At 47.6% G+C, this 27,850-nt stretch overlaps 1 protein-coding gene across 8 annotated transcripts in view; it reads right to left on the bottom strand.

Moving 5' to 3' along the window:
* Window positions 1–27,850, bottom strand: part of PRRC2B (proline rich coiled-coil 2B) — a 1,218,749-nt gene that overhangs the window by 104,706 nt on the left and 1,086,193 nt on the right. For all 8 annotated transcript variants that reach the window (XM_069609284.1, XM_069609287.1, XM_069609286.1 and 5 more), the window contains one exon: window positions 8,395–8,522. In XM_069609284.1, coding sequence (XP_069465385.1) covers window positions 8,395–8,522 — 128 coding nt within the window. The remainder of the gene's footprint in view (window positions 1–8,394; window positions 8,523–27,850) is intronic.

Below are 27,850 nucleotides of genomic sequence, written 5' to 3'. Positions count from 1 at the left end.
TAGCACACCTTGAGTAACCAAAAATCCTGACTGTTAGTCTAGGGCAAAAACAAAAGTGTACCCCATTGTATTGCATTGTAGTATGCATTGTACAATGAAATAAAAGTTCCCACAGGTGATAAGTTACTAAAAGTAGCAACTAAGTCACAAGACTAAGGGAAACAATGTTTCCCAGTACTGACAGCCTGAAGGACATGTCCGTTTCCCCATAACAGATGAGCAAAAGACAATGTAGTGAAACTTCAGGCTTCACTGCACAGTAAATAGTACAATTAAGCCTGTGCTAGTCAAGGGCGCCTTCCTACTGCTGTCTCTCTGTATCCTAGATGTGCGACTTGTCCGACTATAGCTGTCCAATCTTGTTTTGGACCTTGTTGGACCCATGTGCCGTGAGCACAAGAGCGGCAAATCAGACACTGTTGCCTTAAGGATAACAGAACCCAGAGCTCCGCCTCTCCAGGAAGCGGAACATAAAAGACAGGAAGCAACACCCTTGCAGCGTTAAGCCCACGCCAGTCAAGGGCACCTTTCTACTGTTTTGCTGGGGCTGGGCCCTCGCTCGACAGAACTCGTTAAAACTCTCCAGGAATCAAGGTAAGGAACAGAGCACAAACTCATACATTGCCTAAATCATGACCTAATACCACATCCAAGAGCCAACGCATACTTCTCATTAAGACAATTACAAGCATAACATCTTAGAAGCAAATAAACTATCACTTGCCTAGACACTACTGCTGCGGCACAAGAGCAAGATCACTTTTCACCCTGATCGGCTATTGCCCCACGCCGAGAGCTCCCATCATTCAGATCAATGAGGTGAAACAGCAAACTACGAACCTGCGCGTAGCAAAGCGTATGATTACATAGACATCTGCCCATATTCCATTGCTCACTGAAAGCAGCACTATTCATTAAGCCACATAGACCAACTCATAACCAACCATGTGGACATTAAACTCTCAAGAGGCAACTGGAGACTGTTGGCCAAAAGATTTAGATCCAGTAGCACCAAGGAGACTGCACTCTTCTGGATAAGAAGATTTGATAGTACAACCTGATAAAACATCCAACTACCACATGATCCAAAATGGTAGCTTCTACTGGCTCTCTGACCAGACATCGGGCCAGATTGCAACCCGCCGCAGATTCTAATAGAACTGTAGACGATACTGACAACAATACACCAACACCAGCCATTGGAAATGAGAACCCCACTGGCAGCCTGATATCGCAGATCAACAAAAAGCAGATGATTTCAGCTGTGACCACAACAGGAAAAAGGCTAAAACAAAGCTGAACATACCAAAATCTAAATACCAAATCGGATCCACAGACTCAACAAAACATCAAATTGCCCAAATAGTAACTACAGAGATAAAACAATTGAATATTATCAATTAACATTACGAAACAACGTACGACTCTGGACATCAACATAAAAAAAGATCAATTAGACAAGACCAAAAAGGAACACAATGAAGAAGCAAAACTCAGAACTGAGTCGACAATGACCAATAAGTTTGATCATGTGACAGATAATAAATTGCAAGACCCAGAAATCAAAATTGAACCAAAGCAAACCATACCACAGAACCATATTGAAACTGAAACTCCACACAATCTAAGCAAAAAAACTGAAAATCAAGAACAAATTCAAACGCAATTGAAGATGAAGGCAACACAAGCAAAGAAACTGTAGCAAAAAAACTATGCACTCACACTCTGAAGCCACATACAACAAAAACAGGGAGACCACCCTAGAGAAACGCAGAATGGCAAGGATTTCTCTCGACATAAATGAAATAGAATTGATAATGACAAATCAGGAGAGGCGTGACGCAATATTTGGAAATTTCTTCCCAGCAAAGTTAGTTAGACCTACGAGAAACAGGTGAACTATCTACTCCAAAATAGAAAGATTATCAAAAAAATTCAGCAAAGTCAATTTGTACTACTGACCAACCATGCCGAACAAGAGAACTCAATTACAGCCATGTCCCCCGCCCCAAAACAAGAAGAAATATCTGCCACAACATAGAAAATGAAGGGAGATGCACTTGCGAACCAGGAACAGAAAAGTTTGCCATACCAATAGCCACAGCGATGGCAGAACTACAGAGTTAGTTAATAACACCATCCAGCCAAGCACTGGTCCCATTCATTAAACTACATGAAGCTCTAAAAGATTCTATTCAAGAACAAGCGACTCTTATTGCATTAATGCATCGAAAACAAATCCACATAGAAACCTTTATCACCAAATTAGAATCCCGGCTTGACCACAAAGCTGAAACAACTGCTCAATGGCAAGCGAGACTCTTCGAAATAGCAAGAACGGACCGAATCGAAAAAGAACAGCTCACAACAACTTTACTTAAGCTATTGACTAACAAAACGCAAGAAAAAGTGACCAACCAAGCTCGGAACGGTTCGATACCAGACCAATCACAAAACCATGCCAATCAACCAAGCACTGAGAATGAATCATTTAGAACACTACCCACAGATTCAACACAATGAGGGAAGCAAAAATCAAGAGCTTAAAGAACCAAAAGAAAAGACCCCAAATATAAAAGAAAAACAGGTCAAGGTCATGCCCAAGACAGAAAAACTAGTAAAGAGAATTAGCCCACAAAGAACATCTGCTAGCACAAAAAGCAGAATCTACCATGAGAAATCTTCCGAGATCACCAACTCAAGTAAACGAAGTAGAATTCTCTATATTTGACAACCAAAAAAAAGGAAACCTATCCAAAAAAAGAAATCCGAATCAAAAACTCAAAAGCGACCTATAAAAATAACGAAGGATCACAGGCTTTAAGAAACTTGACCTTTCCCCCGAAAATGACAACAGCAAGAAAAAAAAAATACAACAAACCCCTACAATAGAAGAATCAGCAGTAACGATATAAATAAAATGGGCCAAAGCATCAAAACAACGGAAGCCCAAGCAGAAGAAGATAGAACCACCATGGATACCCCAATGAATTTATCAACCTACGAGGATGACAATTCTCATATCTCAGCGGAGGAAAAAAAATCAGTCAATTAAAGAATCAACCCTGTTTATAGTTGACAAATATACAGAAGGGCAAACAATTTCCACAATAAATGATATTCTTTCATGCAAAGAAATATCAAACCGAAGAAATAAGGGGAAATGATAACTCCACACCAACTAATCCAGATCACGAAATAAATAGTACCAAAAACTCAGACTCTGAATATTCACCAACAAAATGCCTGAAAAGACAAACTACCAACATTCTGGGATCCGCGAACCTGACAACAAAAACCATCAATCTTCTTACAAAGGATAAAGAAAATCAATGATGGTTTGATAATGAACAGAGCAAACATTTTGCGCTTGCTCTAAGATTTTCAGAACGGATAATATAAAATTTGTCAAATTTCCAAACAAAAAAGAAATGGATACTGTGGAAATCTGCTTACACAATCAAGAGGACATGACGAGAATATACAAGTCCAAACACTATTTCCTACAATTAGGATTCACATGCACAAATCAAATACTTGAAATACCATGAATTCCAAATAAACAAAAATCATCTGAACCAAATAAAGTGAGAAACGAATTGCAAAACACTCAAACAAGATCCCCATTACATGACAGGACGTCCAGAAGTCACTAACAATAACAGAGTAATTTATTGCGCCTACTCGCAAATTGGGAATTACCCAAAGAAAATAAATCTCCATACTTAACTAGAATGCGGCAAAAACAGACAATAACTGAAACTAATCTCTTGGAATACAAGAGGATTTGCTCACCTATTTACAACAGGAGAACAAGAACTGGCAACCTATGACATCAATTGCCTACAGGAAACATGGCTTTCAGCTAAACCAACACTGATGGTTACCTGAATTCTATTAACCCAGCCATCTTAGGTAAAAAAAAGGAGACCCCAGGCAGGCCTTCTAACTTTCTGGAAGATAGAAACGAACATGCTGTTAATCGAATCAGAAAATCCCAACAGCTGGATACAAATCACCATACTACAAATCGGGGAAAATAAAAAAGCCACAATAAATCTAATGAAGATAAAATAACTAATAGTTCTGAACATCTTCATAGACATAATCACTACCAACATAGACACAGCAGGAATACAATATCCCCAGGCTAATTTGATCATTTGTGGTGACATGAACATGCACATACATGAAAACTCAGGGGGAGAAAACATCTGCCCTGAGAAATGATAAAAGAATAAAATCATGGACAAGAGATGGAACTATGAAATCTAACCCTATTAAACGGGAGTATAAAAGGAGACATTCCACCATAACCCACCTGGTCGAGAGGTAAAACTACGGACTACACCTATGCGTCCAGCAAGATCGCAAATAAAGCCTTACAGCTAAAAGTAATACCAACAAAGCTGAGCGATCACTATAAGATATATCTCTCCTGGTCCTGCAACCATCAGCGCCTAAACAAAGCGATAAATAGTCAAATTGAAATCAAAGCAGCAACTAACCGACTGCGAATACCGGCATCCCAGGTTTGCCCACTAAAGAAAACATTTCAGCCATCACAGATATCACCAAGAAACAAAACAAACTAAAAATGGCTTCTACTGCCCTACCAAACCAAACTAAGAGCAACTGTAAAATCTCACCTTACCCGCAACCACTCAAACTTAGAACTTATCACCATCAAGAAAAAAACATTACACAAACGTATAAGCGAAGTGCAAAGAAGATCCAATCTTGGCACCTCAAATTGTCCGCGGACAGATATAGTAACTGGATAAAATCCATGAAACCCATACTACTCCCGAATGATGCTGAACAAGTCCTGGAACTTCTGGGTAATAGAAACACAAGAGAACTCTGGAATCTGCTAAACAAAAATACAATAAACCAAAGACGATTATCATCTGAAGTCCCGGAAAAAAATTGGATCCAACACTTCACTGAACTTTACAGCGACCAGGGAAAAACCAAGATCGACGATACACATCACGTAACACATGAGTGGTTCAAATTATGGGACTGTGAAGAAATCCTGAACCACATAAAACACCTGAACACTTCGCGGGCCCCCGGGCCTGACAGGGTGAGCAATTATACCATCAAGGAGCACCCAGTAGAGTGGACGGAACTATGCTTAGAACTATTCAGAATAATTTCTGAACAGAAAAAGGTGCCCAGAACATGGCGACATTGATTCCAGTCTATAAACAGGTAGAGAAAGATTGCCCAACTAGACTTTTAGCGATGCTGGACCCTCTAGGTAAGATATTTGCATCTATGCTTCTTAAAAAACTGAATGAATGGGCTGCTAAGGAAAACATCCACTCTTTGTCAGACAGGATTTTTCAAAAACACTGGAACAAGTATAAACCCGACAATCCTTGATGTCAAAGCAAGAAGCCTTCAGAACTGGAAGGCACATCAATGCGGCATTCATTGATATACAAATGGCTTTTGACAGTGTGGACCGAAACAAACTGTGGAACAAATTACACAGTTGGGCGTGCCCCACTGAAATATTAAAACCGATCATTGCCATGTATAGCAACACCTCAGTGAAAGTACGCTTAAAATCTAATGGCATAGTCTCAGTCTATTCCAACAGCTAGAGGCCTCAAGCAAGGCTTGCCTTATATTCGCGATATGACATGAGAGCAATCAATGAATTACCAAAATACACGCAAAGATTCCCCTGCACACGTATAACACTTTTCTCCGATTCAGACTAAACATTCTCCCAACCAGAGAGTATTTAGCCTACACAAGACAAATCCCTCTAGAAGAGCAAAATTGTAGATTTTGTGATGAAGCCACCACAGCAGAGTCCCTATACCATCTGTTCATTGACTGCCCAAAGTTTGCAGAAACAGGAATATTTTCAGTCAGATGCTTCAGATGAACTGATCAGTTACGAACCCCAAGAGAAATGGGAACAGATCCTGAGTGGAAGCTGCTTACGACTGACTTTTAGAACTATGCAAAACTGGGAAATAATCATGGAAAAAAGAAGAAATTGACACAAAATATACTACTCTCACCTTTAGATACATGCATTGATTTGATGAAATTTTATTTGTTTTATGTTCTCTTCCTACTTTTACAAGGTATACCCCAATGTTAATATATATTAAAGGATGCAGTGTTAAAAGTTTGGAATTTAGAGTTTGGAAGTTAGAAATATTTCCTATGGGATTTTCCCATTGATTTTAAACACACCACTTTTTGGTGCAATGTTAAAGATACCGCTGATTTATTTATTATTAAATTCATGGTTGGGTCTTTTTGCCAGAACTCTTTTCTAAAATGGCGTTTGTGTCCGTCTCTGTAACTCTGACCAAGGTCGAGCCCTTTGTTCCACTTTTTGGCGGGCTTCTCCACAGAAGCCCTCCAAATGGTGCCACTCTGTCTGGGTCCCACAGGATGTGTGGGGAGGGGAATTGGCATCCTGGACTGCATTGCCTTAGCAACTCAAGTCGCACTCTGTTCTGATTGGGCCAGTGGTGAGCCGCCTGGCTCACCACTTAGCATGTTTTAGTGACAGCTAGGCTGTTGAATGGGGGGGTTTTCTGCATAAAAGCAGGGCTTTTGGGACTGAAACTTCAGAAGTCGCCACAGGACCCAAGAATCCAAAGAGGGATGAAGATGAGCCATCTGCAACGACAACACCACCGGTGGAGCCCTGCTGCAATGAACTCACCACTTTCCCAACGACAAGAGAAGATCTTCTGCTGGACGAGTCTTCTTCCTCTGAGCTGGTGGGACCAACCAGTTCACCCTTTTTGCCTTCCAAAGACGTCTCTTGGTCGAATTGCCCGTGCCAGGCACCCCGACGGCTGGATAGCCAAGCTTCACCACTTTGACCGCGAATAAAAGGAACGCACCTTTTAACCAGAGAACTCCGCAGCTGGTTTCATCCCTGTGCAGCGCATCGACTCCAAGTTTCCTCCTTGACAAGATCCTCTCTTCCTCTGGTCGGAACAACGAACTGCAACCACTGCCAGGAACAACTGCCACCGCTGGAGCTTCCTCTCTCTTTAAGGTACTGTGTTCCCCCAGGCCTCCCTTTCTTCGGATTGCTAAAGGTGACCCTTAAATCCTTGGCTTTCCAACTGGGTTGGCCCCAGACCTTTTAACTTTCCCTTATTGAATCACCCCAACCTCTTTTGAACATTTTGCAAAGACTTTTTAGTGCATTTTAAACAGTGTGATCCTGGGCACATTTTTCACTTTGCCCCATTTAAAGTGGGCCTGGCCTATGAACTTTGGCTCTACAATGTATACTGCATTTAATCCCTTGCTGAGAACTCGTAAAAGTGTTGGGAACTGTTTTATCCTGCCTTTTTCTCTCCCTTTAACTGAATTATTGGAGTGCCATCTAGGTTACGCGCTCACTCCTGTTTTGAAAAATAGTGGTGTTTTGACCTAGACTTGTTTGATAATCATTAAGGGATAGTGCTAATATATGACTTAAAGTGTGTTTTAAATAAATAATTATATACTTTTTATACAAAGCTCTGGTCAGTGTTTGTTTGCTCTACTGTGTTTTTGGCCCTATTGTGTATACTCTGCATACTGCCCTACTCTTCTTGAGAGAGGTCTGCCTGCTCAGCCACAGCTACCAGGTAAATCTGGGTGGTGCAGACTGCTACCAATTGGGCTTACTGCTTACTCCTGTAGTCTTAATCTTTTTGCAGTGTTCCCCAAGGGAACTGCACAGGATTCTGCCTAACACTCCAAGAATAGGTGTGAGCTATACTGAATGTGCATAATAAGGTTGGACTACTGTTAGTTTCCCAAATACGGTATATGCTTTGGTCTGTGTGCTTGAAAGCATATTGTTGTGTTTTTAAAATGTGTTTATATGATCTGTGATGGCACTTATTTCCCCCAAGATTTATCTGGGCCTACTTGTATTTAAATAAACCATTTATTTGTACAATACATAGTGTTTCAGTGTTTCTTTGGACCATTTGTATTACAATTTCACTTGTACTGATTCTACAGCCCTCTCTCCCTCCTAAGGTAAGCCTTACTGCTCTGTCTATGGTACCATGTACTCAGGTGGTACAATTTTATGCCAAGAGTGGAGTCTTTTACTGTCTCGGTTGAATGGTTTTACGAAGTCCTTAGGACTACAGAAAAACTGTCCTAACAGTAATGTGTGGCTGGTGTAACAAAGGATGTATGCAGCTGAAATAGGGGAATGTTGGGCAAAAAACAATGGCATAAGAAGCTACAAAAAAATGCTTTATATGAAACAGTTACTCAAGTCATAATTTGGTGGTATGGAAGCATCTGCTCTGAAAGGGCTTGAGATCAGCAAACCTTTAAAGAATGCTCTCCACTAGAACATTCGAAAATACAAACCCTGGACCTGCTGACAGTTACCGGAATTGTTGCATTGAGCTGTACATTTCTTGGGACTGTGAGACAGGGAGACCTCCTCGGAGCCCAAGCTGCCCAGGTGCTTGCAGAGACGTGTGCAAGGAGATCGGAATCTGCTGTCCTGTTGCTGCCTGCAGGGGTGGGGGGGGGAAGGGAGAAATGTTGAGGAGCACAACTAGAACAGGCTTACACATTTGCTGGAATTCAAACAAACAGCACATTAGTTTAATCCATCATTTAGGCAATACTTTATCTTGAACACTGCTACATGCACTTCTTGGTACATGAACCCTCACAGTCACTGCCCCATCCCAAACATGAATTTTTTCTTAACGAACATCCTCAAAAAGTCACCAACATTTATGAAGCCCTACCTTAAGTATTCGATGCACAATTCCGGTGTGAAAATTAAGGAATAATACTCGAGCCAGTAATGACCTGGGGCACCAGGTTATGGGTCTGAGCAAAACGACAGCCTCAACATGGTACATAGCAGAGCTATCAGGCGGGGAAGCCTACCGCCACAATTATGGCTATTAGTACAAAGGGTTTAACATCCAAGATGTTAATAGTGCCTTTAGATTTAAAAAAAATAAATAAAAAAGAAAGCAAAACATTGATGTGTTAAGATGGATTTCTAATCAACCAGGGTGGGCAGATTTCAGGAGGCCACCCTGATTATGGTGATCAGGAAGTCGGAGTTAAGCCAAAACCAAATCAAGGTAGTGTGCAGAGCAGTCAATGCTTAGTCTCAGGAGAGTTTGCACTTGGTCAGGGGCCCCAATTAGTGCACACGTCGTAGACAGTCCGTTTAATAAAGTTACTCACCGTAGTGACCTTGCTCCTAGTCCATAGTTCCCTTTCCTCCATACTTTAGGGACATTCCGTCCTGTGGGACGGGACCGGAGCACTTTTGTAAAAAAGCATCAAATTGAAAATGTGTCATCCTTCTCTTTTAATGCAGGGTACCGCACGTGGCCGTAGCCCCGCCCACGCATCGCCCTTCAGTCCTTTTTTATTGCCAGGTCTGTGACCATTTAAGCAATAATAGAGGATACTTATTAGAGGGGACGGCGGGCGTATAGAGGAAAGGGGACTATGGACTAGGAGTAAGGTAGTCACTAGGGTGAGTAACTTTACTATACTCCTACGTCCCGTCCCCTTTCCTTCATACTTTGTGGAGATTACCAAGCACTCCTTACAGAATAATGGGTGGATGGAACTCCTTTATTGAAAGAGGTTTTTAAGAACAGCTTGCCCGAACTGAACATCAGCCGTGGAGCTCAGATCCAAGCAGTAATGTTTCACAAAAGCTGATGGGGAAGCCCATTTAGCTGCTTTGGCAATGGTTTCCAGGGAACGTATTTTTGGAAGGCAATGGCAGCTGCCTTGCCCCGCACAAGAGGGACATGAATTCCCTTTGGAGACTGAAGGCCCTGAATGAGATAAGCTTCAGAGATACAGGAAGCAATCCATAGGGAGATTGTTGCTTTCTAAGCCGGCTTTGCTTTCGGGTCTCCGAAGGTCACCAAGAGTTGGGAAGAGCTCTGAAGATTAGATGTTCTGTCCAAATAAAACGTAAGAACTCGCCTTACATCCAAATTATGCAGAACCCTCTCGGCATTTGAAGCCAGTTCTGGGAAGAAGACTGATAAGGAAATAGACTGGTTCAGATGAAAATTGGATTCCACCTTTGGAAGGAAAGAAGGATTGGCCCGGAGGACAACCTTATCTTTGTGAAAGGTGAGGCATGGATGCTCTACCGACAAGGCCTGAAGCTCGCTTTCACGCCTTGCCTAAGTCACTGCAATCAGAAAGGCCATTTTCTAAGAAATGATTTTCAAGTCTGCTGTAGCCATGGGCTTGAAGGGTTTATGGCATAAAGCAGTAAGGACCACATTCAGATCCCACTTGGGATGCGGGTTGCACACAGGTGGATATAGATGCAATAGACCTCCAAAGTGCCTTTTAATGACAGGGTTTGTCAAAGAAAAGGAGCAAGAGTCCGTGGACAGGTAAGCGGCAATAGCCGACAAATAAGTCCTACAAGACATGCATGCCCGAAGCTGCCAGTTGAGAAATGAAAGCCAGGACCGTATCGATGAGTTTCTCTACGGTCCAGCCTTTTTACTAAACACCAGTGACAGAAACTGAGCCATTTGCTCCTATACTGAGACCTCGTCGAAGGCTTTCTAGTCGCCTGGATGATAGGCAATTATCTGCAGACAAATTGAAGCTTTTTAAAGATTTGAACTCCGCCATCAAGCTGCCAAGCTGAACGATTGTGGGGAGGGATCAACATCTGTTGATGTTGATCGCTCTGGTGAAGCAAGTCGGAAATCGGCGGGAGCCTGATCGGTGAGCAGACTGACAGATGCTGAAGCTCCGAAAACCAGAATCTGGCTGGCCAACACGGGGCTATGAACAGGAGTGCGCAATTTGACGTGTTCCTGAGCTTGCATAGCGCCCGGTGAATCAGAGGAAGATATGATATGGTATGGTATGGTATTTGTAACGCGCCTATACACAGGTGTTTCAAGGCGCAATGAGGCAGGGAGGGGAGGAACAAGGGGAGACAGACAACGATCCTACTAGGCCAGGTGTCATTCAGATCGTGCAAGTGCAGGGGTGAGGGAGGGGGGAAAAGTGCAAGGGGAAGGGGAGGGGGGGGAAGTGCAGTACAAGGTAAGTGGCGAAAAGTAATAAATAAATAGGGCCAGCTGGTGGCAAGTGCAAGATAAGTGCAGAACAAGTGCTGGGGAAGGGGGGGAGGCTGTAGGGATACAGAGACAGTCCTGCAGTGCAGAGGGGTTCAAGGGCATCAGTGCAAGTAGAGAGTGGCTGGGCCCAGGACCGAGGCCGTTTAGAGTGGTCCAGTTTCAGGATCAGTGCAGTTTCAGTGAAGAATTAATTTGCTGTTCAGCAGGGGAGAGGGAGAGAGAAAGCAGAAGCAAAGAGGAAGGTTTTGAGGTGCTTCCGGAACCGGAGATGGTTCTCCTCAAGTTTCAGGGAGGCAGGAAGGCTGTTCCAGAGGGAGGCCCCTGCCGCGGAGAGAGATCTACCCCCAGCTCGTTGCTTCGAGAAGCGGCTAACCCTGAGGGAGTTGGAGGCGGATGAGCGAAGGGCTCGGGAAGGAAGATATTTGGGAAGAGAGAGTTGAAGGTATTTAGGACCCAGGCCCCAGAAGGCCTTGTGGACAATGCAGAGGGTTTTGAACTTTATCCTCGCAGCCACTGGGAGCCAGTGTAGAGATTTCAGTCCTTGAGAGATATGGTCCCTGGGCTTGAGGCCAAGGACAAGTCTCGCAGTTCTGTTTTGGATGAGTTGCAGAGGGCGGAGAGTGGAGGCAGGCAGATTAAGATAGAGGCTGTTACAGTAGTCCAGCTTCGAGAGAACCAGGGCTCGGGAGACAGTGAGCTTCTGGGGGAAGGAGAGGAAGGGAAGAATACCTCTGAGGAGGTGCAGCTGGTAGTGTGACCTCTTGGCGACATCAGAAATATGAGGAGAGAAGGAGAGTGTGGAGTCGAAGATGACCCCAAGGTTTTTTGCCCTGCACGTAGGAGCAGGGAGGGGGCCAAGGGAGGCAGGCCAGAGAGCTGCAGGGAAGGAGGGAGTGGGAGTACCGATGAGTAGAATCTCAGTCTTACTGGCATTAAGGCAGAGGTCATTGGCGGCACACCATTCTTGGATAGCAGACAGACAGTCAGAGATGAGGGAAGGAGAGGGGGAGGCTGAGGGTAGCCTGAAAATGAGCTGGGTATCGTCCGCATAGCACTGGAAATTAGGGCAGAGAGCGGCGATGCGGTGGGCAAGGAGTGCCAGATACTGGTTGAACAGCCAGGGAGAGAGATTAGATCCCTGGGGGACACCACCGGTGGAGAAAAAGTTGTCGGAGAGGAAGGGCCCCAGTTGGACCTGGGAGGGTCGATTTGAAAGGAAAGAGGTCAGCCACGCCAGAGCCTGACCAGTGATACCTAGGTTTTCCCGGAGACGGTTGAGCAGGATGGCATGGTTGACAGTGTCAAAGGCAGAGGAGAGATCGAGCAGAATGAGAACACACGGAGTGTTGGAATCGAGGTTCAAGAGCAGGTCTTCACGGATGTTCAGGAGAGCAGTTTCCGTGCTTCTGGCAGCTCTGAAGCCAGATTGATGGTCATGAAGACTACCAACAGATTCAGCATGGAGGTTAAGCTGGGAGATGGCCAGTTTCTCCAGGAGCTTGCCCAGGAAGGGAGTGATGGAGATAGGGCGATAGTTAGCCGGGCAGGAGGGGTCGGAAGAGGGTTTCTTGAGAAGAGGGTGCACAAGGGAGTGCTTGAGGGGGGAAGGGAAGACTCCAGAGGCGAAGGAGTGGTTGCAAAAGTCAGCCAGGGCAGGAGCCAGGGAGTCGATGTGGTCCTTGATAGTTTTGGAGGAACAGGGGTGAACCTGTTTAGACGAGACTTTCATTGATCGGACTTGTCTGGAAACCTCGTCAGCAGAGAAAGGTGGAAAGGCAGAGAAAGAGGGAGGAGGGGTGACCGCAGAAGGGCCAAAGGAAGGGCCGGGTAGGGAGGGAGGGAGGTGAAAAGAGGAGAGCGAGGACAGGATGTCCTGAGTTTTAGAGATGAAGTGAGAGGCGGGAAGGCGTAGGCCCTCATGTTGTGCCACGGAATCTCGAGAGCATCCCCCAAGGAAAAAGCTCAGAGCCCGTTCCTGGAAGGATAAAGAGGAAGGTTCTTGTTCAATGATGTCGCAAAGAGGTCCACTTCTGGAGTACCCCAATGGTGAAAATGATCGGAGAGGATCTCAGTGTTCAGTTCCCACTTGTAGCTGAACACCGCTCGCCGGCTGAGTCTGCCGTCACATTCAGCTGGCCCGGAATGTGTACCGCCAACAGCCAAACACTGTGCTGAATGGCCCATTCACAAATCTGAATAGTAAGATCTACAAGGTGGTGACTTGGTACCCCCCCCTGCTTGTTGACGTAAAACGGGGATACCGCATTGTCTGTGAGGATGCGGACCATCTTGTTCACAAGCCATGGCTTGAAAGCTTTGAGCGCAAGGAAAATCGCCAGAAGTTCCAGATAATTTATGTGAAATTGTCTGCCCTGCGGCGACCACAGGCCGAAAACCTGAAGCTGATCCATCGTCGTGCCTCACCCGATAAGGGAGGAGTCTGTCGTAATGGTCACCTGAGAGAAGGACTCCTGAAAAGGCGCACCCACCGACAGATTGCTGAAAGAAGACCACCAAAGGAGATCTGTTATCATGTAGGGTGGAACCAGAATCATTTTGGTGTCCAGGCCCACTGGCTGAAGCCAGGAGCTCCAAAGAGCCAACTGCGTAAATTGCATCTTGAGACACGGCAGGGGAAGAGCAAGCACGCACGAGGCCAGGAGGCCCAGAAGCCTCTGGAACCACCAGGCAGACATGCTCTCCGACTGAATGAAGACTTGACACGTGGTTAACAGATCCGCCATTCTGTCCACTGTCAAGTACACCCTGCAGTCGATCATGTTCCAACAGAAACCCAGGAATGTCAGGTCCTGAGAGATCTTCATGGAGGATTTCTGCCAGTTAACAGAAAGCCCACGACTGAACAGGAGCTGAAGGAGAGACTGAAGATTGCTCGAGGCTTTCACCGGACAGGGACTGCGCAGAAGCCAGTCGTCCAAATATGAATGCACATGAATACCCTGTAGCCTTAAAAAAGCCGCAATGACTGACATCTTTGTCAAGACACTCAGCACAGAGCTGAGACCAAAAGGGAGCACTCGAAACTGATAGTGCTCCTGTCCCAGGGAGAACCGCAGATATTTCTGATGCAGGCTCCAGATCAGGATATGCATATAAGCATCCTGAAGGTCCACAAAGCTGAGGCAGTCGCCCTTCTGAAGAGAGGACTTTATTTGGCAAGGCGTGGTCATCTTGAATTTCTCTTGGGGAAGAGAAAGGTTGAACTGGGAAAGGTCTAGAATGGTGCGGAGGCCAGCCTGGTTGGGTTTTGGCACCGTAAACAGACGTGAGTAGAAGCCCTCCCCTCACTCCCCTAGGCCAGGTTTTATCGCACTGAGATCCAGAAGCTTCTGGCCCTCGGCTCTGAGGGAGAGTGTCCCAGACTGCTGAAAGGGAGGATTGAAGGGTGGGATAGGGGGAGGGGCAAGCGGAAGCCCGCCCGAGCGATGGACAAAACCCACCAGTCTGTGATGGTTTTCTACGCCTCCAGATCAGATGAGATTTGTCCTCCCACCGGAGTCTTGTGAGAGCGCCAAAACATCATTTTGCAGACTTTTTGGCGGAGATACTACCCGTCCCCTGAAGTGGAGGCTGAAGACAAAAAATCAACCTTGTGCTGTCTTCGACGGGAATTACCCCTTGGCGGATCAGTCCGACGAGACCTGCGGTGCTGGAACCCTCTGAAGCCTGAGGAGGACCAAGACTGGGAACCAGATCTCTGAGCGTTGACTGGAGGCTTCACTAGCAGCGAAAGACTTGGCAGTTTGCTTGCTCGCCTTCGTCTTGGTGAGCTCGTCACCTGTTGAAGAATGAAACAGCTCTTTGCCATCAAAAGGCAGGTCCAGAACTTTATCTTGGACCTCCTTCGAAAACTTTGTTGCATGAAGCCAAGCTTGACGAGGTGTCCACCCCCAGCATGAGGCCTCGAGCCGAGGTGTCGACATGATGCGCAGCAGCCCCCAGCATATCCTGCGCCAACACCCTGGCATCTGATAGACCGCCCTTGAAGTCTTCCAATCTGTCAGCCGGAATGAACTCTTGGAAGTCAGCCAAATCCCTCCACAGTTTCATATTCGCCACCGCTAAAATGAGTCTGGGTTAGCCTGACCCAACTGCAGCACCGAGTTGGCAAAAATCTTCTTGCCCAAGGAATCGAGTAATTTCTCCTTGGACAGAACCGGAGCCGCAGAAGTCGCAAAGGCCGGCTTGGATTGCAGCGTGGCGGCCGCTACCACTGTCAAGGACGGGAGCGGACGTGATGCCAAGGTTACTTCCTCGGAGGTGTGAAGCCTGTAACGGGCGTCAATCCTTTTATTTATGTGTATCCCGGTTTGAGGCTTATCCCAGTCCTTGCAAGCCTCGGCCAGGACGTCCCTCTGAAGCAACAGGCCAGTGCGCTCCTGTGGAAACAAGCTTAGCGCCCCCGATAGGACCCCTTCCTGCGGCGCGGGTGCCTCAGGCACTGGTATGTCCAGGAGTAACATGTAAAGTACCCCGTCGTGGAATGCTGTAACAGAGCGGGGCTGGTCTTCACTATCCTGATCTGCCAAGGGGTCGTCTGGAGCATCCGGATCTCCCGACTGCGAGGCTACAGGCATCAGATTGATGTCACGCTCTGCTGGAGACTTGTCCACCGGTGACGAGGGAGGCAGAGGCGGAAGAGCTGGAGGAGGGCCAGGAGGCAGAGGAGGTGCTACTGCCTGGGCGACAGGTGCCATGACAGGAACTGTCGGGGCAGGCAATTGAGTGAGGGCCTAAAGAGGCCCTTAAAGTACTACCTCAGGGGATCAGAATTCATTAGACTGAAATTTCCCAAAAAAGGCATCCTCTGCCGAGACCTTAGGCGCTGGAGTGGGCAGAGACCTCTCATGAAGAGCATAATCCCACGAACGCAGTGAAGAGGGCTGCCAGGAGGGCCCGCCACCAACCGGGTCTACATAGACCAATGGGGCAGATGGAGGAAGCGAGACCGAATGTTGTAGTGGCATCCGAGCACGCCAGTCATAGGAAGGGCAGAATGGATTTGCACTGTCGCGTGGGAAAGGTTGTCCACCGAAAAGAAGGTTCCAGCACCCGCCGACGATAGCGTGGGTGTGAGGGAAGAATCCAATATGGCCACCGTAGGCCACGTGGGAACGCCCGCCGTTTTGTGAACATCTGAGAACTACGTCACATGTGATGAGGCATTTGACTCCACAGACTGGTCAGGGGACTTGACTGAGATCTTAGCCTTGATACAAGGAACCTCGGAAGAGCTGGTACTATGGGGCCTTGTATGTTTACTGGACATCCTGTCGCTTCAATTGGCCTCCAAAGGAGGAACCTCGGCAAAGCCAGTAACAGAGGAGTTACGGTCGACGACCTCTCCCTGTGCCCCCTCAACAGAACAGGCAACACCGCGAGTGTCGGAAAGTTGAGGAATCCACCTCACAGACAAGACCTTTACAGGCCTCTCAGTTCTGTTGGTACACACCTTAGCCCCGTCAACAGGAACCTCGGAACAGAGTCCGGTCTTAATAGTTCCCCGGATAGGGGCCTCGAACCGTGGTTCGGTACAGAAAGCCTCAACAGAGGCCTCAGGGCACACCCAGGTGTCTGTGCGGGAAACTACTAACAAGGAGACATCGGTGCGAATTCCGGTACCAAACGCCTCAGCACAACTATGCTGACTTAGCATCTGATCGGTGAACCTCTGATCGTGATCTGGTACAGACAGGCCTCTTGCGGAAACGCACAGAGAAAACCCTGTTACGCCCATAAGGCCTGCGAGGCACCTCGGGGATAACCCCGGTAGCAGAGCATTTTAAGCCCCTCCCGGACCTGGAGGACCCCGGAAAGGAGTCCCCCGGACGGGATGCCCTGAAAAGTAAAGATCTTACTGGGTGTCTTTATTCCGTCAATGAAGAGTTGGAAATGGGATGGAGGAACCTTCTGGAAGATTTCCTCCCTCGTTGAAGACTAAGTTGAAGTGCCCAGACCGAAAGGGAGTCGCAGAAGAAACCAGAGTCCCAACGGTGATCCATGCCCAGACACTCCAAGCAGAGCGAATGGGGAACACGTGGCAAATCCCAGAAGCTCCGGCATAGACTGAGGACTAGGCGACTGCAGAACCGGAGCAGGAGAGAATGACAACGGGAAAGAAAAAAAGGTCTTCCCGGTGATGCTAGTGCGTCCAGCCCCGACCGCGCAGAGAAAAGGACTGAAGGGCGATGCACAGGGCGGAGCTAAGGAGGGCAGGGTTACGGCCGTGTGCGGTACCCCGCGTAAAAAGAGAAGGACACATTTTCAATGTGATGCTTTTTTTTTTTTTTACAAAAGTGCTCCGGTCCCGTCCTAAAGGACAGAATGTCCCAAATGTATGGAGGAAAGGGGGCGGGACGTAGGATTAATAAAAATATAATTATTTAAAGAACACAAGAAAAGAAACTAGCAGGTATTAATAGCACACAAAACCATAGGACACATAGATTCAGTAGTAGGTGCACTTACAATCCATCACTAAATAACTAACCAGGTGAAACAGTTGAGTACTCAGATGTAGGTAAAATGATTAAAACTAGTCAAGTACAATTCTCTTACTTAAGAAGTCCGTGTTAGGCAAAGTTTGAATGCAGTACCCCCTGGGAACACGACAAACAACTATGACTACAGGTATAGGCAACCCAACCTTTGGTATAAGTTTGTACTACACAGTTTTGGTAGCATGTTGAGCAGCCAGGCTCATCTCAAGAGGGGAAATGTGAGCTGTAGTGGAGTTAAACAAAGATTCAGTTACAGGTATTCAAATACACTTACACTCAAGGTTTTTTGCATAAACATTTTTTTTTTCCAGTCAGTGCTAAAGCCTTCTTCAGAAGTGAGAAATAGAATAGTAACGCAAATATACCTCAATACTGTACACCGAGTTTCTGGATCAGACCAGGTTTTTTTGGGATGGCCCACAGACACAACCTACACCCACAGGTGACTTCAGTAACAAGGGTGCTGGGGACATTAATACCTTACTGTTGGCATACAGAATACTGTACAGAATACACAATACAGAAAGTAGAAGGCAAATGCTATTAGAACACAAGAAATACAAATGGTCATAAACAGGGCAAATACTGTCAGATAGCTCTGAGAAGAGTCATTCAATTCAATAGGCTAAGCCACAGTCAATAAGCCAAAGTCTTAGCATAGGATGCAGCACTTCAGGTAAGTAAATGGAAAAGTATTTTGCACAAGTTCTAAGGGGTCTTCGAGAACAATAAGAATCAAATGTAGGGCCACAAGCTGATTAGACTTGTGAGTTGCAGAATTTACAAGCACTTCCACAGTAAGAGGTAAGATCTCTTAGGCTAGTTTTTACAATACCTTACTAAAGATGCAGCTGAAGACTTCTGTTCCTGTACAGCTCTGCAGATCTCACTGTTCCTGGGCCTCAGTCATGGGGACAAGAGGGAGGATGTCATGGAACTCGTGCACTACACTAGCAAGGTCAAAGCTGGCAACCGGCAAACTTTACTTTCAGTGGCTGTTTCGCATTTCAGCTCTTTGCAGTACAGCAAATAGCAATAAGCGCGGTTCCTGGCTTTCAAGGTGGACTTTCCTCACATCTCAGGACCATCACTCGTCTGAGGGGGGTCAGGCTTGGTCAGTCCTGCTTCGTGGGAGTCCAGACCTTCCAAAAGCTTCAGGGCAGCTTACAAGCAACGCACACAATCTGGTGTCCCTCTCCCTGGCTCTACGGTTTCCTGAAGCAACTCAGATGGGTGTCCAGGTGGCTTACTTGGGAGTTGATTGGTCCTACCAACTCAAAAGGGAGAAGTCGTCCTTTGCAGGGCTTCTCAGTCAATGCAAATTTGGACCTGCAGCAGGGCTTCACCGGGCAAACCAAAGGTCTCGAAGTTGTAGCAGCCTTCCTCTTCAAGCTCTTCTTCGGTTCCTTCGTCCAGTGGTCGACTTTGCCTTACAAGCCAAGCGACTCGCCTTTTATTCAGTTCTCTCCCATTCATTCCAGCCTAGCTGCCACTCACCCAGCAGGGTGGCTATCCTTGCCGGTCAGTCAGCCAATCACCACAGATTGCATTTGGGTCTCCTAGGAGACCAAGTACAGGGAGTTTCAGGCACCTCCCCCACTTCCTGCCTACCCCGGACACTCTGGAGCCAGAGGCAGGTTTCACTCCTGAAGCCTGCCAAAGGCAAATAAACAAAGAGACCAAACCAGGCTTGGCGCGCAGAGAACAACTCGAGAAGGATCTTTCCGCAAAGAAATGGCAAAAAAAGAAGACCGGGAACCGTTTCAACAAAGAAGGCTCAGGCATCATCTTGAAAAACATGGCTCCCGCGATTTAACTTTACCAGAGCTGCGAACAGTTCGCGGTCGGAGTAAATCATGGTACAGCCATCAAACCACCGCCACCAGCCATTCTGAGAGGAAAGGAGAACAAGCTAATTTCTCAACTGGTAATGTTCTTTCGATGGGATGTTCCGACGACTTATTCCACATCTATGACAGGTAATCACCACAGCTGTGCTGCCAGAATGACTACAGAAAGCCTTGCGGAAACGTAAGCTGCAATCACATAAGAAATTCTGTAGAGGGGCAGGCTGGGAGGGTACGATATGGAATACGTCGTCGGAACATCTCATCTAAAGACCGTTACCAGGTAAGAGAGTAACTTGTTCTTCGAGGGGATTTGTTCCTCCGACGTATTCCACATCTATGACAGACTCCCAAAGCAGTATCAACGTATGGAGGTGGGAAAAGAATCCAGAAATTTAGAATGCCCAATCAAATTGCAGAATAGAGGACTGCCTTACCAAAGGCTAAGTCTTGCCCATGGAAAGAGTCCAGGGAGTAATGTTTTACAAAAGTATGGATAGAGGCCCATGTGGCTGCTTCACAAATGTTACAAATGGGAAAACCCCTCTGCAGAGGCAGCCACACCCCTAGTAGAATGGGCCCTCAAGCCTACCGGAGGGTCCTTACCCGCCCGGTAGCATTCCGAGATGGTCAAGATAATCAATCTGGACAAGGTCTGTTTAGTAACAGCTTGACCCAAATGCCTTCCAGCGTATCCTACAAAGAGCTGATCATCCACTCTGACCCCGGACATGCGCGAGATGTAGAAGCTTAATGCTCTCCTAGGATACAACCTATGGAGCTTCTCCTCTTCCTTACCAGGATGCGGAGGACGATAGCACGCCGGAAGAATGACCTTCTGCCTTAAATGAAATTCAGACACAACCTTCGGAAGAAAAGGACGAACCCGAAGGACAACCCTGTCCTTATGGAACACCGTGAAGGGTGACTTGGCGGATAGTGCCTGCAACTCACTCACTCTGCGAGCGGAAGTAACCGCAACTAATAATACAGTTTTAAAGGTCAACAGTCTCAAAGGACAAGAATGTAAAGGCTCAAACGAGGATCCCATTAGGAATTTTAGAACCAGGTTCAAATCCCAACCGGGCACCTGGAAAGGTGATGGTGGGAACACAGTGAGCCCTTTCAAAAACTGAGAAATCAAAGGAATTGTAAAATAAGAACACTCCTCAGACAAGCGCTTAAATATCGACAGCGCCGCCAGTTAACCTTTAATGGTACCCACTTGCAGGCCCTTGTGGGCTAATGAAAGCAAAAAAGACAGAACCACAGGAATGGCACATGCAAAAGAATCCACATTCTTAACCCTGCACCAGTCGCAGAACTTTCTCCAACGGCAACAGTACAGGGACTTTGTTGCGGGCCTTCTGGCCGAAACACCTCCATCACGTCTTCAGGGAGGTGCCAATCCTTATACCTCAACCTTTCAGAAGCTAAGTATGAAGATTGAGGGACTTGACCTCTGGATGGAGAACCTGAGCCCTCCTCCCGTGAGAGCAGATTGTCTCGGTAGGGAAGACGGGGTGGAGGGCAGATGGACATGTCGAGAAGGTCCGGTTACCACGTTCTCCTGGCCCATGGTGGAGCAATGAGGATCATTCGAGAACCGAACCTCCGTAACCTCTGCAGCACTTGCGGAATGACGTTGACTGGAGGAAACGTGTACAGCAGTGGGAAGGACCACTATGAACGAGTCCCCTAAGGCTCCTCTTGGAGGAAATTCCCGCAGGCAGAATCTTTCACACTTCCGGTTGACACTGGTGGCGAAGAGATCCACTTGTGGGGTCCCCCAAATGGCGAAGATCGCCAGGAGAATCTGAGCCAGCTCCCACTCGTAAGAGACTGCTCTGCCTGCTCAGAGCGGCCGCCGCCACATTTCCGTCTCCGGGCAGATGAACTGCCGAGATCGAAATTTCCTGCTGGATGGCCCAGAACCAGAGCTGCATCGCCTCTCTGCACAGAGGCAGAGACCCTATCCCCCCCCCCACACTTTTTGTTAAGGTAGTGCATGGCCACTGTATTGTCCATCAGAATCAGGATATTCTTTCCCCGCACAACCGGCAGAAAAGCCTGACGGGCTAGCCTGACGGGCCCCCAGCTCCAACAGATTGATATGGAGTCTGGACTCCGACAGAGACCAACGACCGCTGGCTGTCAACTCGTTGGCATGAGCTCCCCATCCCGTGAGGGATGCGTCTGTCACAATCGTCACCAAAATGACGTAGCCAAAATGGAGCCCCTTTCATCAGATTGCCTTTGACGGCCCACCACAGAAGATCCTGGGCGACAGAGGGCGGCACCTGAACTGGATCCGACATCCTGCCGGAGGCCTGTGACCACTGCATCTTGAGAGCCCACTGCAAAGATCTCATAAGCAGCCTGGCCTCTGGCACCAGAAGAATGCAGGATGCCACGATGCTGAGCAACCTCAAGAACTCTAACGCCGGGAGACTCTGGGCACGTTGAAACTTGTCCATCTGCAGAATGTGATGAGCCCTCACCTGGGGAGGCGAACACTGCCCCAGAGATGTGCCGAGTCCTGCTCCGATGTACTGGAGGCGCTGCGTAGGTGTCAAGTGGGACTTCTTTAAGTTGAGGGAGAAGCCCAGCTTGTGAAGGAAGTGGCAGGTGACTGACAGATGATCCAGGACTTGCTCAGGAGAACGCGCCCTGATCAATCATCCAGGTAGGTGTAGACGTGAATCCCCCCCCTTTCCCCGAGATATGCTGCCACAACCACCACGAGTTTGGTGAAGACCCTCGGGGTGGAGGTCAATCCGAACGGCAGGACCCGAAACTGAAAATTTGAGTCACCAACCGCAAACCTCAGGTACTTCTTGTGCTTGGGATGAATCGGCACATGAAAGTAAGCATCCTTCAGGTGTATAGACACCAACCAGTCCTGAAGTTGAAGGGCCTAGAGGACTTGAGAAAGAGTAACCATCTTGAACTTGTCCTTCCTGAGGAGCTTGTTCTAACCACGCAAGTCCATGATGGGTCTCAATCCCGTGTCTTTTTTCGGCATCATAAAATATGGGGAATACCATCCCTTGTTCCTCTCCGCTACAGGCACCAGTTCTATGGTGCCTTTCTCCAGCAGTTATTTGATTTCCTGCGCAAGGGACGGATCCGGACTCTTCAAAGAGATTCCCTGGTGGATTGTCGTGAGGCCTCTGCCGGAAAGGAAGACAGTAGCCGTGGGCTATGATCTCCAGAACCCACACATCTGAAGTAATGGCACGCCATTCGACAAGATTCTGGGCCAGCATTCCCCCAACCAGCGAACCATGGGACATGGCCTCATGACTGAGCTGAAGCGGCTGCGGCAGTGCCTGCGGGCAAAGAGGCAACTGCCCGAGCGGCTTTGGCACCTCGAAAACCTTGTTTTCCACTTCTGGTACTCCTACGTTGGCCCCTTTGACTGGCCGCTCCCCTCGATCTACCAAAAGACGAGTAGTATCGAAAGGAACCTCCCCTCCATTGCTGTCCCCTAGGACGAAAAGGCGGAGGTTGGCGGACTGCAGCACTCATCGACTTCGCTGCAGCTTTGGAGGTCTGCAACCTCGCAAGGTTCTCGTCAGCCTTGCTGCCAAAAAGATGTACACCATCAAAAGGCATGTTGAGAAGCTGGGCTTGTACGTCAGGAGCAAACCCCGACTTCCACAACCATGCAAATCTGCGCATCACGGTGCTCGCCGCCATGGACCGGCTGACACAGTCTGCCATGTCCAGACCCGACTGAACGGATTCACACATGGCATCCTTGCCATCATGAACGAGGGCAAGAAAAGCATCCCATTCCTCCCCTTCGGGAATATGTTCAGCCACCAAAGACACACAATTCCACAGAGTGTGAGTGAAACATGCTAAGGCACACACAGAGTTGGCTGCCTGTAAAGCCATACCTCTTGAAGAAAACACTTTCTTCGCCCAGCCATCAAAACGTTTATCGTACCTATCAGGAGGGATGGTAGGGTACGACGCCTGCTTTTCTGGGCCCTAGCCACCCGCACCACCAAACTCTCCGGAGTGAGGTGCGTCGTCAAATAGCAGGGCTCGCTACTGGCTGGACAGTATTTTTTCGGCAACGACTTGCTCACTGCCGGGAGACTCTCTGGAGCAGTCCAAGCCGCCGCCACCCTTCTCTGTAAAGCCATATGAAATGGCAGCACTGGGTCAGTGGGTGGACCTTGGTCAAGGATCTCTGTCAGGTCATCCTGCAGAAAATCCACTGGTGGCACAGACCACCCCAAGTACTCTGTCACCATCGGTATGAAGACTCGGCGTGCGTGCCAGGCTCAGGCCTGCCGAACTCAACCTCCGGAGAGGTGTGCAGACCACTGGCGTCGTGCAAAGACTGACGCAGGTCTTCAAACTGGCTATGACCAGACAAGAGTTTGTCAGGAACCAAACCCTCATTAGACCCTTCATCCACCTCAGATGTAATCCAGAGGCTGGAATAAATCCCTGGATGAAGGCACAGAAAAAGGTTCAAATACAGGCCTCACTGACTTCTTCAGGGCCTTCCTCGGAGTTTCCACCGATGCACAGGGTACCTCCGGTAAAGCCTCCACAAAAGGTGTCGAGGGCTTCGACACAGGCCTTGAGGGCGGTGCCCCGAGCGTGTCCTTCGACGGCCTCGGCACCGATGGCTTTGACTTCCTCGGAGGCGGAGCCTCGAGAGAGTCCCTCGACGGACATGGCGCCAATGTCTTATTAGAAGACCTCACAGGCTCAGACGGTCTCGAGGGCGCCGAGGACCGGGACCTGGAGCGGGCATGGCTAGAGTGATCTACCTTGTCCGATCGGGACCTCGATGGCTCCTGAGGATCGCTGACCGCCGAGCCCGAAGGTGTGCGAGCGGTGGCCCTAGCCCGTTCCTTGCCGGCTTCTCTCGAAGGCCCGGACTGAACAGAGCCCTGCGATTCGAAAATCACCATCATTTCCTTACGAAATGGGTCTCATTCCGCAGGAGAGGAATGCTTGGTAGGACAAGCTACCCGCCGTCAGGCGGAGTCCTCGGACCGGGAAGGTGACCTGTGACAGCGCTTCCTCGAGTGCCTAGAAGAGGCAGCGGAAAGGCGGGAACCACTCCGGGACCAAGACCCCCCCCTAGACTTACACCGACGCAGAGAGTGGCCCCTCGAATCATCGGTCAAAAGCTCAGCAGATTTCAACTCTCTGGGTTTGGAAACCGTACCTATAGATAGCTGCTTCTTCCGCTCCCGCAAGGCCTTCGACGTCAAAGACTGGCAATCGTCACAGACATCCGTGGCGTGGTCCTCGCCGAGGCACCAGAAACAGACGTCATGCGGGTCCGTAAGCGACATCTTGGAACCGCAGTCCCGACACTTCTTGAATCCCGACCGCGGGTTGTTGTGAAGACATGATATCTTCACAACAACCAAGTTTGAAGAACCGATAGAAATCATAAGAACCGAGGCGCGCCGAGATCTCCGAAGCCAACACGTTCATGGAAAAAACGGAACTGAGGCTACGGCGTTGTGTGTCCTACTTATAACATCCGGTGACGTTCGCTTGACGGAGGCCCTCGAGGACAGCATATCTACATCGACGCAGGACGCCGAAAAATTTTCCAAAGCAGCACAGCTGTGGTGACTACCTGTCATAGATGTGGAATACGTCGGAGGAACAAATCCCCTCGAATAACATATGACTGTTACATGAGTAACTAGACATAGGGGATACTAAGTAACCCCTCCAGCAATCTATTGTAAGATAGGGTGTGTTGGGTCTAGAAATGTACAGGACTAAGTGAAGTCAATTTCACTCCACTGTTCTGGGAAACAGTTGATCCCAGAGAAGGTATTTAAACCTTGGGAAATCTGAAAGACTTCCCTGTGGCACTGCACTGAAGGTGTTTTGTGACAATTGTAAAAGATGATGCCTATGGAGTTGGTTTGACTCCATAACAAAAAAGAAACAGTGTATAAACTCACATCAAAAAGCATGAGTGGAAAAAGGCTCTCACTCTCCAGGAAAAAAAATCAAATCCTCAAAATCCAGCAAAGTTGCTGGGGGTCTCTAAGGTAGAGGGAATTAGCACATTTTTGAGAATGCTCCCTAACAGTCCAGCCCAAAGGTGTTCAAATACAAATTTTCTCTCAGGAAGATATTCTCTAAAGGGATGCAATGGACTTCAAGTGTGATTCAAAACAGTTGCAAACTATTTCGAAGTTCAACTACTATTTGATAGAAGAGAAGTATGTTTTCCTCTCTTCTAGAACCAAGGCTAACCTAGGGGCAGGATACTTGACCCAGGTTCGACAACCAAAGGTAAGATGGGAAACAAAGGGTTTTACACCCAATGTTATTCTATGGAGGCCAGGCACACGTATGCTTACTTATCCCCCCCCGACTCAGACTTTCCCAGGGGTCACCATGGATCGTCTGGGGGTTGCTGGGAGCGTGGTCCTCGGTCCTTTGTTCGGGTGAAAGGTGCCATGGGCTTGCAGGATTGAGTGCTCTTATGGTCAGGTGCAACTGCATGATGCAGCACAGTTGAAATGCAGACCTCTTCATAACAATTCAAAATATGGAGGAAGGATACTTCCTGTGACTATATCCTTTGCAAGCGATGACAAGTGTCCCTTCCAATCGCAGTTAAAGTAGCAGATCCAGAGGTTCACTTGTTCCAGGAAGCTGACATTTTACGAGGCGACGTGTGGCACAAGCTGGCGACCACGAATGTTCTGGGCTTGAACGCGGACGACACTGGAGAGGTAGCCCATGAGGGTGCTGGTCAAGCTAGGAACAGCTCTGATGGCTCTTGGGGTATGCAACCTAGGAAAGATTTTCATATTAATGATGAATTTTCCTGTTAGGCAAGATTGTATGCAGTACCCTTTGGGTGCATTACTACAACAACCCTGACTTACTGGCAATAGGAACCCAACCTTTGGTAGAAGTCTGTACTACACAGGTTGGTAGCGTGATGAGAAGCCAGGCTTATCCCAAGTGGGGTCAATGTGAGCAGTAGGGGAGTTACACAGATTCAGTGACAAGTATTCAAATAAACTCTTACATATTACACAAAAAGGTTTCTGGAGTAAACAATTGGTTCATTTATTTACCAGTCAATTATAGTAAGTCTTCAGCCGGGAGCAATGTTAAACACAAATACACTTAAAAAATAATACACACTTAGTTTTCTGAATCAGCAGATACCCATTTGGGATGGCTCACAGATACTACCTACACCCTCAGGTGACATCAATTGCTAGGGTGCTGTGGACACGGTTAGTCAGTCTGTATACAGTACCCTTTGGGACCACTACACACAAATACGACTACAGGTGTAAGCAAAACCAACCTCTGGTATAAGTGTGTACTACACAGTTTTTGGTAGTGGAGCTGAGCAGCTAGGCTCATCTCAAGAGGGAACGTGAGCTGTAATGATGTTACACAGAGGTCTACAATCACAGGTGTTCAAATAAACTTAGACTCAAGGTTTGTTAAATACTTATTAATTTATTTAACTGTCAGTTATAAAACATTCATAAGAAGGAGGCAATATAATCACACAAATATACTTCAGTACTGTACACTCCCAAGTTTGAGGCATTGAGAATACTTTAAAGGAGGAGCAAAAAGGCATAGGTTATCAGACCATAGAACGAATACAGTTATTTGTTGGGCAGTGCAGATATTTTGAGTTCACCAGAGTCAATTCAATCGGTTAGGCCAAAGTCAATGGGCTAAATTGTTCGATAGGACAAAGCAGTTCTGGTAGACAAACGGAAAAGTCTCTATAGTTTATAGTAAGCAGAATCATATGTTGGGTCACAAGCTGATTAGGCCTGTGATTTGGGAAAGTTTCAATCAATTTCAATGCGAGAGGCAAGTACTCTCAGTCTGGTTTTACAGTATCTTTACAAATGAAGAAAAAGATGCAGCTGGTGACCTCTGTTCCTGGCAGTTCCAGCAGATCTCGCTGTTCCTGGGCGTCAGTCGTGGGGACAAGAGGGAGGACGTTGGGGGACTCCTGCACTGCACTGGGACTTGTCAAAAAGATGGCAACTGGAAAATCTTCAATTCCGGTAGCTGTAGTCAAGCACACAAGCTGGTGTCCCTCTCCCTGGTTATTCGGGTTCCTGCAGCACTCTGAGGAAAATACAACCAGCTCCGAGAATGGTATCCAGGTGGCTTAGTTTCGAGTTGATTGGTCCCACCAACTCAAAGGGAGAAGTCGTCCTTGCAGGGTCTCTTTGTCGAGATGAACTTAGTGATTCGAACCGGCAGCAGGGCTTCACCGGGCAAACCAACAGTCCAGGAGTTGCAGTAGCCGTCCTCTTCAACCTAGTCGTCGGTTCTTTCGTTCCAGTGGTCGACTCTGCCTTCCAAGCCAAGA

The sequence above is a fragment of the Ambystoma mexicanum genome, chromosome 8 (assembly GCF_040938575.1).
Source record: "Ambystoma mexicanum isolate Mex_15411 chromosome 8, UKY_AmexF1_1, whole genome shotgun sequence".
Lineage (NCBI taxonomy): Eukaryota > Metazoa > Chordata > Amphibia > Caudata > Ambystomatidae > Ambystoma > Ambystoma mexicanum.
This window is presented reverse-complemented; position numbering and strand designations above follow the sequence as displayed.